The sequence below is a fragment of the Macadamia integrifolia genome, chromosome 11 (genome assembly GCF_013358625.1).
Source record: "Macadamia integrifolia cultivar HAES 741 chromosome 11, SCU_Mint_v3, whole genome shotgun sequence".
NCBI lineage: Eukaryota > Viridiplantae > Streptophyta > Magnoliopsida > Proteales > Proteaceae > Macadamia > Macadamia integrifolia.
In genome coordinates, this window is record NC_056567.1 from 29,925,791 (window position 1) to 29,938,680 (window position 12,890).

The following is a 12,890-nucleotide window of genomic DNA, read 5'->3' on the forward strand; positions in this document are numbered from 1 at the left end:
TTAGCATTGCTTATAGATTTAAAGATCATTGTTGTATTAACCCAAAAAATAACTATTCTAAAACAATAATCTACATTTACCAAAAATGATAATAATAATAGTCTCCTTTAGGTATTTAGTTCATTAATTTTTGGTTGTTTCTATGTTTTACCATTTGAAATACTACTTATAAATGAACGTCAACCTAATATCAATGTTATAATTGAAGAGTAACTAAAGAGAACAATTGAGAACAATGGGAATAATTTTTTCTATCTTATTTCAAATATGCAACTAAATGTATAACCCCCCACCACTCTCCCCCACCCCCACCCCCAAAAAAAAAAAAAAAAAAAAACAAAAATCCATCACCTCACCTATTAATTTGATATTAATTGGTTATTCAAATGGTATTATCAAATCCATTATCAACTACAGATGAAATTAAGAACTATACACTAATTTTTTAGTATTATTTCATAGACCCTCCTATGTTTCATTATTACTTATTAATTAATCATAAAACACTAAGTATATCATCAGGCAAAGGTCAAATAATTTTATTTAATTAAAAAGATTTAATATTAAATTTTGCTTTACTTGTGGTGAAGATAGAATCTCTTCTCCATTGATGATATGACCTTGCCACCCTATTGTGCAGGATCAAAAATACCTTTTCCTATATTAAGTGTTCAAATCCTGCGATGAGGAGATTCTCTTTTCACCATAGGTAAAGATAAACAAATCAAATCCGGTCGGGTTTCAAATAGAAAAGGTGATGGGCCAACCAACCATTGGGCCGCTAGGTTGTGTTAAAGCCGAAGTAAAGTGCCAGCCAAGAAAGAGAAAAGTAGTTACAGACTTACAGGTGTGAACGGGGTTTTGGATCGAATATAAGAGTATCAAAGTACGTGTGAACGCGGAACCACGAAGGGAATCTTTTTACTAAAAGACGTTTCAATTAACTTTTTCACGTAAACATCTAAGAACTCTATAATCATTACTTTTATCATTTTGATTTGCTTACTTAGTCTTAATTACTTTTTTAATATTAAATAATTGGGGATTTACTCCGACGTGGCGATAGTACTTTTATATAGCTTTCTTTCCACATGCTTTGGCGGTTCTGTCTCACCTCTTCACGTTCTCCACCGCCAATCACTTTCATTCTCTCTAATCGACCTATTGTTTATAGACACGTGGCGTATTATTCCGTACATCAGATTGAAGATTATATTCGCCCACCAACTTCACCAGTCTTTTACATGTGGCAGTCAAGTTTGGTGGTCAGGGTCTCAGGGATCTTTCTTTGTTCAGACTACGTCATTTTTCCAATTGTGCTCCACGTGGCACTTACGCTGAAAAAGGCTCATTAATTAATATCAGTAATAATATTCAGCCAAGGTGAAGGGGGAATCCCTTCACCATGGCCATTGATACCAACGGATTGGCATGTGTATAGAAGTAGTTTCAATCATATTCGCATGGTCACATGACTAATAGAGAAGGATGGCTTTAGGAAAAACTTAATTCCAATTCTGTTGTTTAATTTTTATTTATTTTTTCACTAGGCAAATGATGTTGCATCTAGATACAAGTGGTGAAATGATAACCCTATATTTCGTGAAATGCAAAAATCCCATTATTACTAATTCCTCCACATGACCTAGCTAGTGAAGGGTTTACATAGGTTGAAAGCGATCTCTCACCCCTTTTTTTTAATCAACCATTTGTTTTGGTTGCTCCTACTGTAATGATTGATCTCATAGTAACTCCGATTTTTTTTTTTGGATTTTAAATTTTAATTTATAGAGCTGAGAGAGGGTTCTTTGAGAATGGTTTCATATACAGACGACAAATAAATCATTTCATGAGAGAGACAGAGTATCCTTTCGAGGTCCGCACAAATAACATTTTTCCCATGAAATATGTATAATATATATGATATATAGGTTCAAATCGAGGCTATGTATTCAATGTGAAGTTAAGGCTATGTTTGGAAGGCAAGAAAAAGAAAAAAACAGACTAGACCCTCCTCCATGAGGAATAATTAGGGATTTCTCAAGATAGATGAGAGCTTTGGGATGAAATCAGTATTCTTGAGGTTCCTCTCTAGTTATGCCAATATCCTGCTCCATTCTTTTCTCATACCTTCATGGGAAGGCATCTCACTTGCAGAGTAGGCTACTAAATAAAAGATCCCATGTATTAATAATCTACCTCTTATAAAAGGCTTTTCCATGGCTTCTAAAGACATAAGAAAAGGGTAAGCTTAAAGAGAAATAAGAGGAGAATCTGTTGCTGTTATTTTCCCCAAAATATTGCATTTTTTTTTGTTTTTTTGTTTTTTTTTAAAATTTAATCCCTTAACTAAATTGTATCTATATTAAATTATGGAGTGAAAAATTTAGTTCAATAAACTTTGAAATTATTTTTTAATTTAGAAAATTAATAATTGAATTCAACTTCAATTTATTTATATTTCAAGATAGAATTAAGAAACTGATGCATGCACTCAACTGTCACCTTCCCCACCACCTTGAATTTGTACATAAGTCTTTGGGTGTTTATTTTATTCTTGTTTTTGTCAATGAAGAAATAGTTTTAATTAACCCTTAATTCACCTCTCAAAAATAAAAAATATATGTAACCACCACATAGATAACTAATGAGTTTTTAAAGTATGATAAGCATGACCATCCCATGCAAAAGCTAATCTAAGTTTACAAATTTTAAACTTATAATTATCACGGCGTCTTTTATATTATAAATTAAGAAATATAACAAGTTAAACGTAATTTATAGACTTTTTTTTTGTATTGCTATTATTTTTTTTTCCACCAAAAATGGAGAGGACTTGCTAAATTTTTCCTACCTGCTTTCTAAAATTGAACTATAACCAATTCATACAAAATTAATATATTTAAATAATTAGCAAATGAGCTTCACCCCCAAATAAATAAATAAATAAATTTAGCATATGAGCACAACTTTCTGATTCCTCATACCTTCCCATATAATATGAACAAGTCCAAAATGTAATGTTACCTTGTGTATACTTTTCTTAATTTTGACTGCACAGTGAAATTCATTGTGTGATCCAAGCGTTAGAGAATCCTATCCGCCTCCTGCCCCCCCCCCCTTCCCTTTCAAGTTGTCCTGATCAGTCATAGTGAACAGATTCGAACAAGGAAACTCGGTCCTTCATTTTATTGGAAAAGAATTTTAAATCGTACTTCTTTGATTTCTCATGCTGAAGCATAACCATTTCATACAAAACTAATATAAGCTCAAGGTGAGTTTTTTTTACCCTTTCTCAAATTATGAATATCTTAACATCAAAACAATAATAACTTTTTCTCACTAACTTATAATTTCATAGCATTCCATCTATCCCACACTTTAGACCTTCACTTTAGAATTTTATTTGGAAGTCAGAACATCCATTCTCTAAGTTTAAGATTATTTTTTGTTGATTTTTTTTTTTTTTTTTTTTTTTTTTTAATCTTATCTTAACAGATTTATCTCAATATTATAAATTATCTTTTATAAATCTGTTGATAAATCCATTTGGCATCTATTTTTCAGTTGCTTTTTCACTGAAAGAAAATGGTACAACAATAAAGCTAGAAACTTCCAGAACAATAGGTACTATATATGTCTATAAATAACTTTGTTTGTTGTTCTTCTTATTAGTTTTAGTGCATTCTTTTCTTCATGATATAGAACTTCTAGAACTTACCCATAAAAAATATGGAACTTCTAGAACAGTAGGTAGTATATGTTTGTATGTTTATCACGTACAAATGTATAATGGAGAAGACTTATTTTTTTTAATGGAAAGAATGAAGAAGACCTGCAAAAGTTTCCTTTTCTCAAACTTGAAGTATAACCACCCCATACAAAATGAATATAAATTTGTGAGTATTAATAAATAGCATCTAAGCACCTCCATGGAAAGAAATATAAGTCTTAACAAGATCATATGCCTTGTTAAGTCAACTGATATATATATATATATATATATATATTGAAATAATTCAAAATAACATAAAGAAGCATTTAACATAATATCCAATTTTTTGATCAACCATGAGTTAATTAAGTCAACTATCATTTAATCAATTAGATGAACATTTCACAGAGGTACATCATTTTTTATATTTAAAAATTTTAAAAATAAAAAATAAATAAAGAAGCTAAACCATCCTTAGTGAAGAGCAGTTAGAGACTACTTAGAGTAGATGAGAGCATTCTATTGTAATAGAATCAATATTCTTGAGGTTCTTTCTACTTATGCCTCTTCATCTCCATACTTTGCTCATGCCTTTATGAATGCTTTTCCATGGCTCCTAAAGACATGAGAATGGCATAAGAGGAGGATCTGTTCATGTTATTTTTTATTTTTTATTTTTTGATAAGAAAATCATTAATTAACTCAAATCAGTTAAGGATATGTTTATGTTATTTAGGCACCGTTTGACAACGTTCCGTTCTGCCGTTTCTATGTTTTCTTGTTCTCAGAAATGGAGAAATAACCTAAAAAGTGTTTGATAAAGTTGTAACAGCCTTATTTTTTTCCCTCTCAAATTCGTTTATAGAAACGACGAAATAAGTTTTACTTGTTTTGTCAAAATAGTTTATAGAATTGTAAATAGGCATAAATTTTGATTTATGTTTTTAGAAACGGGTGAAACGGAACAACTTTGGGCCCGTTTGATAATGTTTAAAGAAACGCGTTTCTTCTGTTTCTGTCTCCAGAAATTGCAGAAACGGAACAAAAAGCGTTTGATAAAATTGTTTCGTTTCACTTGTTTTCAGAAATAGAAATAGAATTTTCTACCTATTTATGGTTCAAGAAATGACCCAGGCGAAACAAGTAGAGCCGTTTCTGGAAATGACACGTGGCCATTCTTTCGATGGTTACTATCGACTTCCAGAAACATGACTTATCAAACACCTTCAATTCCGTTTATGTTTCTAGAAACGGAAATTTATGTTTCTACCATTTCTTGAAACAAAAATAGCAGAAACGTTACCAAACAGACCCTTTATCAAAGCTTTTTAGTCTATTTCTCCGTTTATGAGAACAAGAAAACACAGAAACGACAGAAACGAAACATTGTCAAATGGTGCCTTAAGTATCATACCACTCGGTATGCTATGAATTATAAAGTATAGCAAGTCATATGAGGTAAATGCAATAATTCTTTGTATGTTTATTTTATGAAAAAAAAAAAAAGCACTCACAAAAAATAATGGAGAATTTTTTTTTTTATTCTTTTAATGGAAAGAATAGAGAAGACTTTCTAGAGTTTTCAAATTTTTTTTCTTTCCAGAAGTATAACCACCCCATACAAAATTAATATGAGTTTACTAACCTCAAAGCACCTTCTTATTACATCATCCTTCATGGAAGAAAATAAGTCTAACAAATCCATATACCTTGTTAAGTCAATCAATATATATATATTATAAATAAAAAATAAAAATAATAAAGAGAAGCAATTTTAACGTTATATTCAAATTTATGTTCATCGTCTAATCAATTATATGAACATTTCACAAAGGTACATCACGTTTTTATATTTAAAAAGGATAAAACTGGAAAAATCCTTAATTAATACTAATTAAGGATTCTCCCAATATAGATGAGAGGAATGGGGTGGAATTTGTATCCTTGAAGATTCTCTCTATTTGCGGCGCCCATCAGTCTTCATGATTTGCCCATGCCTTCCTGAGAGTAACTCATAAGGTGGGAATACTAATAACTATCAAGAGAGTACTCTCTAATTGAATACAAATATGATTCAAATTCAAATTTTCAACTATCCATTGAATCTGATAATTTATGGCTTTCAGTTAGGTTACAAAAAACATCAAATGTATGCAAATATATTTTTAGATCATATATTAGATGATGGGTGCTATTTGACATTGAGTTTTATTTATCCTCACCATTTAAAAGGTACAAGCATATACTTATAGTCAAGAATTGGGTGCAACTCAGGTAGGATTAGTTTGGAAATCGGTCCAATTTAGTTCAAAGTTGAACTCGAATTGGGCCACCACATTTGAGTTCGGTTCGACATGCCTGTGTATAAAAGCGCCTCTAGATTCACCTCAGACACATGGGATGAGGAATATTTCTCTTCAAGACCTTCAAGAACTTGAATTATTTCCCACTTCCCATTTGGCGGACCAAGTGACTAAATATAATTTTTAGTAAATGAGGGCAAACGTTGATGCAACAATACGTTGCTCCCTTGTGACCAAAATAGTCAATGATTCAAGCTAGAAAACAACAAAGCGAGGGTAAGACTGCATATATTATGTTCGGTTCGACATGCTTGTGTATGAAAACACCTCTAGATTCACCTCAGACACATAGGATGAGGAATATTTCTCTTCAAGACCTTCAAGAACTTGAATTGTTTCCCACTTCCCATGTGGGACCAAGTGATTAAATATAATTTTTAATAAACGAGGGTAAACCTTGGTGCAACAATACGTTACTCCCTTGTAACCAAAATAGTCAATGATTCAAGTTAGAAAACAATCTCATAGTAAAGCGAGAGGAGGACAATATATATTATGATCCTCCTAATAAAAAATGTGATGAATGCCTTGAGGCCTAGATACATCATATATCTTCATCTTTTTCTTTCTTTCTTTCCTTTTTTTTTTTTTTTTTTTTTATGTTAGATAATGATTAATAAAATTTCCTTTTTAAAATCAACATAGTCTAGAAAAATGGCGGGGAATAGTAGACAATAGAAGAGAAGAGTGGGAGACGTGTAGCATGAGGTGGGTGCATGTTATTTGCCACCTTCGACTTGGGCTTGACATGTGCATATATACAATTATTTATGTAAATTTTATAGTCAAATGAATTCATGATGGTTACAATCTACCTTGAAATTTTATATTGACAAGGAGCCACCCCCAACGTGCTCACTGGTCATTGTAAGGCTAACATGCAAATTATATCCAACAGATGATTAGTCTATAGGAACTAAAAATATGCATTAAACTTAAGATAATTTACAGCGTCACTCCCTAAAGAATGTCACTATTATAAGAACACCTTTTCTGTTTTACCAAATTAGACTTAGACTCTTTACCATCAATCACTGTTATATAAAGAGTTAAAATGACCGTTATACTCTATTCACTAAAACACATCCACGATTATCTTTGCTGAGAATCGTCAGAGCCTACGGTCGCCACTGCCACTGCCACTGCCACTGAAACAACCAGAATCATCGCCTGTCGGAAAACAATGCTCCTGTGTCCTTCACGACCCAATTTGACTGAGTTCTGTATGTTCGTTCGAACGCAGAACTGAAGTTTGTTGAAACATCACTTAGCCTCTTCTATAGTCATCGTCGTCGCCATCAGATCATCCGGTATGGCCGATAGCATATCGCTCCATCCAATCCTCTCATAGCTGGCAGCGTACTGTTTCACGGTCTCTTTGTGCTTCGATATCCAATCTTCTCCCAATAGATAACTCAGATAAGAAGTTCGAACTCCGATAGCATAGCATGAACAGTGTCGCCCAGCCTCGTGAGTGAATTCAGAGCTTGAGAGCGGACGACAAAGGTGGAGTCGAGGGAGAATATGGAATCGATGTCTGACCAGAGTTTTTCCATGGCATCGTAGAGGTTGAACATTCTGAAAATCTTCTCAGGTGACTTGTGGCACTTGCCCACGAATTCCGGGAACTAGAAGAGACGGATGGTTCCTCCTTTTGTGATATCCCAGAAACATGACTCCCAGATGAAATAGGAGGTGGTGAAGACGTAATCACAGACGAATTTTTTGCCATGGAAGAGCGATTTCATTGCAATCTTGACGGCTTTAAGCCAGCTCTTGATCTTGAGCTCTAGGACCTCGAAGGAAAGCGCACAAGTCGTCCACAACGGTAACCTAGTCTCATTGGGATCAACTTTATCAGCTTCTTTACTGCATACATGTTGATATAGTAATCGCGAGACATGGCACCAATTGCACCGCCATCGCCGCCATCACCAGAGATGATTTCTCCTCCAGAAGGGGTTTCTTCAGTTTTTGTCTTCGATTTCGTTCTGCATTTGGCTCTAATGGCAGAGAGTCGCTGCTGGTTGCGCAAGTTACTGCTGGTTGCCGCTGTCGCCGAAGCTGGTGCCGCTGTTGCCGTGATCTCCGGCGGTCGTTCGGAAGAAATGGATAGTAAGTTAGTAACTATCAATTTGGTGTGGGACTTATTACATGGGTATTTTAGGTACTTCACATTTAATAAGGGTATTTTAGTATTTAAAATAAAATATAGCAACATATAAGATATATGCTTTAACGATCACTGACGGTAAAGGATCTGAGTCTAATTTAGTAAAACAGAGTGGATGTTCTTATAATAGTGACATTTTTAGGGGGTGACACTATAAATTACCCTTAAATTTAAGATAGAGGGAGAAAGAATACTTATTATATTCCCCACGTTGGGCTTAAGGAATCTTTTCTCATATATTACGCTTGCACATGTTAATTGTTGATATTTCAACAAATACCATTTTAAGTATCAATGGGGGATGAAAGATGCGTCGAGCTTAACGAACCTTTTCTCATATATTATGTTGCACATTTTAATTGTTGATATTTCAACAAATACCATTTTAAGTATCGATGGGACAAAAAAAATTTATTTTATTAATATTTCAAAAGTGAAAATTTATCTCTAGACATTCACCCATTGTGGGCGCGCTGTCCATAATTTAATGACGAAATTTAATTGTTTTAACTTTTAGGTAGATAGTAAATTCCCCATGTTTGGCCAATTTATTGGCTCGCCATCAAAACATTATGATGCGGCAAAACCCTGAGAAATAGAATAAGGAATGATTAGGTTAGAACAGATTTAGGAGTTACATCAATTTAAGATAAGCTCAGAGAATGTCGATTACGATGGTTTGGGGATATCCAAATGAGGCCCTTGGATGCCCTAGTATGAAGGAGTGACGAAATGCAGATGAATGGAATTAAAAGGGTTAAGGGCATACCAAAAATGACCATTGATGAATTAGTTAGAAGAGACATGCAAAAGTTAAGTCTTCACCCTAATATAGCATCTAATAGAGTTGCCTAGAGGGTTATGATCGGAATTGCCGATTGTTCGTAAGTGGGATGTCCCAAAGTTTTTTTTTCTTGGAGGATCTATGTAACCAACCCCATTTAATTGGGATAAGACTAAGCTTTTTTTGTTGTTGTTGTTGTTGTTGTTGGGTGTTCACCCATGGTGGAATAATAGTCAAGCGGTGCCTCTAATTACTTACTGTGGGAACAAGCTCTAACGGTTTACATTAATACCAAAGGAAAACTGAAGTATTTAACTTCAGTAGCTCCACCCAAAGCTTCCAAAGACTGAGATTAGATATGTGAGAATGATGCATTACTAGTGTGGAACAGCATGGAACCCTCCAATTACTGTGAATGTAATGTTTCTTGTTTTTCGATGGATATGTTTGGTACTACAGCAAAGGGCGTTTGGATGATGAAAAAGAGTGTTTTTTTTTTCATGATAAAAATATGTCACGTGTGTATGATCTGTATGAAAAGATCTTTAAATTTAAGCACAGTGACAATTATATGGAAGATCACTACAGTGCCCTCAAGGGCAGGTGGGAAGAACTAAATATTTATCAACCTATCACTACTGATTTGGAACTATTAAGACTCAAACATGCTAAATTTCAAATGGTTAAATTTTAATCTGGTTTAACTCCTGAGTTGCAGCTTGTAAAAAGTCAAGATTCTGATGTCAACAACATAATCACTAAATTTGATTGTTAATGTATATGGTTGAGTGACATTGGATACTCTTTACATGGATTTGAAAAAAATTAAATATACATAATGGTGAGGCATTTATTTTCCTTGACAATCTTAAAATATTTCACAAAAGTAATGAGTTTTAATTCCCGGCACCTTCTATGACAGTGAGCTTATTTATTATAAACACAACCTTAGATCTTTGCCTCCTGAGAGCAAAGCAATTAAAAGTTTATTTCCTCGAAGATTTCATAAGAATAAAAATATTTAATGTCTATTGGAATTTTATTACAATATTTTACATTACAGAATTTTTTTTTTAATGCAGACAATTGAGACTAGTCTTAAGTAAGATATCCTTGATTGAAGCTGGATAAAAATAAATACATTATATTTTACTCACGTAAAATAAAAGAAAAAAAAAATATATATATATACTTGTTTTTTATTCTTAAAATACTTTTTAATTTGTGCACATTTTTTCATTTCAGGTCCAAACTAGTGTTAAAATGTTATAAGGTATGAATTTTTTTTAATTATTTCTTCTTATAATACTTTAATATTGAGAGGGCCGACCTTAACGCAAGAGTAAGGTTGTATCATTGACCAATTGGTCATGAGTTTGAGTAAAGAAACAGTCTCTTCGTAAAGCAAGGTTAAGATTGTGTATATTATGACTGTCCCTAGACTCTATAGTGGCAAAAGCTTCGTGCACTAGGTAGTCTCTTTAAAAAGAAAAAAAAAAAAAAAAAAAAAGAAGAAGAAGAAGAAAGAAAAGTAGTTTGATGGGATTTGCATTGATTCAGTAAATGCATTGATAGCTAATAACTACCTAATTTGGGATTTATTTAGAATAAATAAAAGTTTAGGGGAAAATAATGCTCTCTTAATGTGTGGCTCTTGCGAAAACATAGAGGTCAATGAGAAGACGCATATGGGCATAAAGTCATAAACTATGGGTGAATTTCCTATGCCAGTGCCCTGGCCAATGAGAGCGTTAGATTGGACATCATCCAGGAGGGCCACAGTGGTCATTTCCACCCCTATATCCCGCCGGACAGAAAACACTTCCCTTTTACTTAAACTGATTAATATTTTCGTAATTTTAGATTCCCGAAATATATTATACGTATTTGTCTAAGATATACGTATACCGTACATATACGCGTAGTTTTCTCGACAAAATCCCTGAATCTCGAAGCCCTGTCATTATCATTCTCCACAGTTCCTTCACATTTCCTCAACGGATCGCAAAGCTCTCTCTCTCTCCCCGGCGAACTTTTCGGGAAGCGGCAAATGGCGGCTGGAAATTGTCGGCAAAGATGAAGATTTCCGGCATAACTGATCTTCCTGCGTTGCTCTCCTCAAAAACCCTAAATCCAAACTCGCCGGATTTGAACATTTTACACAGAAGGAGCAATCGAAGGCCTCAGGCTCCAAGGAGGAAGATCAGGAACCGTTGTTTCTCTGGTTCTGGTGGAGTTCGGTTGAAGAAGGATATAACTCCAGTTGGAAAGAGGAGCGGACATGCAACTCCACTCTTGCAGTGGAAGTTCGAAGATGCAAATTTATCTGTTCGAAATGATAGGGCACCGGAGCCGGCGCGAAAAGGTTGCCAAAAAATGAGGAATGTGGAAAAGACTCTGGTTTCGGCCAGGAAGCTTGCTGCCGCTTTGTGGCAGTTGCAGCTGCCGGAGGTCACCGGCGGTGCAGGCGATGGCCGAGGACAGCAGACGAAGTCGTCTGGACGACTTGGGCTTGAGGTATTTCTCTTTCGATGCTTACTTAGGATCTCTGCAAAAGTTGGGTCCAAGAACAGATTTTGATTCAAATTTCATCTTATATTGACGAGCGAAAGTTGTCACTGGGAAACTCTGGTTTCACTCTTTGGGGTTTTATAGGACAAAACGAAGCAATGTGTGATCCTTGAGGGTTTAACTTTAAATGCCATTTTTCTTGACCTGGGTTTTCTCCTTTTTCTTGAGAACAGTAGAAAACACCGCATTGTTAAGTCTGCTACTTTCTCCATGCCTCGTTTCAAGGGGGGGGGGGGGGTTGGTTTACATTGGACATAATCAGCATCATTATATCATCATTATTGTACCTTCTTTGACAAAAGTTGTGAAGGAAAAGTAAGTTTTTGATTGTTACCGATCACTGTTTGCGGACTTTCAGGGTCTGATATCTGAACTTTTGGGATGTTATATTAGGCCAACATTTTGACAACTTACAATAGTGCACCTCTAGCAAATTTCAGTATCTTGCTTGGTAGAAGTGGCTGTAATATCATTATGGCGCCAATTCGAAATCTGAACTAACAGTGAAAGAGAAATTGTTCATTACTTTTGGATCTTGTTGGTCCTCTTCTTTTTAATTCTCTGGATCATGTACTTTTTGCAATCTTGACTGCATTTTTATCACCTTTTGGTTGAACAGAATAGATTCGATGATATTCACAAGAAAAAGAAATAAGACTCATAATAATTTTTCCAATATCACATGACTTTTTTTTTTTTTTTTTGTTCTGTACTCTGTATATCTTGTTTTGGAACTTGGCTGGTCTGTTCCAGACTGTGGATTAGAGGAAGTTCCATCCTACAGATTTGAAATTCTTGATGGTTAAAAAAAATTGCTATATACATATTTGGATTATGCAATCCAAGCCTATGACTCCATATGGATCTGGGGCTCATTAGTTTGCTTTTGTCTGCAGCCTCGTGTTAGCCATATGGGAGTCCCGCTTCTCCCTGTAATCAACAGCAGAGAATATGGTGCAGAAGCAAAGGATTTGTTAGAGAGTCCACATGTTGTCTCTCACCCGAAGAATGGAGTTCTGTATAAGGTAACTTTTTTTTTCTCTTGTGATCTATCATCTAGTCATCAATAGTTTATGACCAATTGGGAGTGGAGTAATGCTGAAGGATGGATGAATCGGAGGGAGCTCCCTTCCTCTGTTTTGTGCATTAATATTTTCACCACACTGGGACCTGCATTGGATCTCTCCTATTCCATGCTCTAATCCTGTCAGATGATCCAATTGTCAGATCAATTCTGATCTATGACATTGTTTGGAGCTGTGATATAAATTATTGAAACACACC

The 12,890-nt window shown here is 34.5% G+C and overlaps 1 protein-coding gene across 1 annotated transcript; it reads left to right on the plus strand.

Moving 5' to 3' along the window:
- Window positions 1-7,979: 7,979 nt before the first annotated feature.
- On the plus strand, window positions 7,980-12,631 carry LOC122093073 (the record flags this gene model as incomplete). Its single annotated transcript, XM_042663326.1, is given in 3 exon segments — window positions 7,980-8,201; window positions 10,899-11,552; window positions 12,503-12,631. Coding segments are annotated over 3 exon segments (1,005 nt in total), but the record flags the coding sequence as incomplete, so codon positions are not given.
- Window positions 12,632-12,890: the final 259 nt, after the last annotated feature.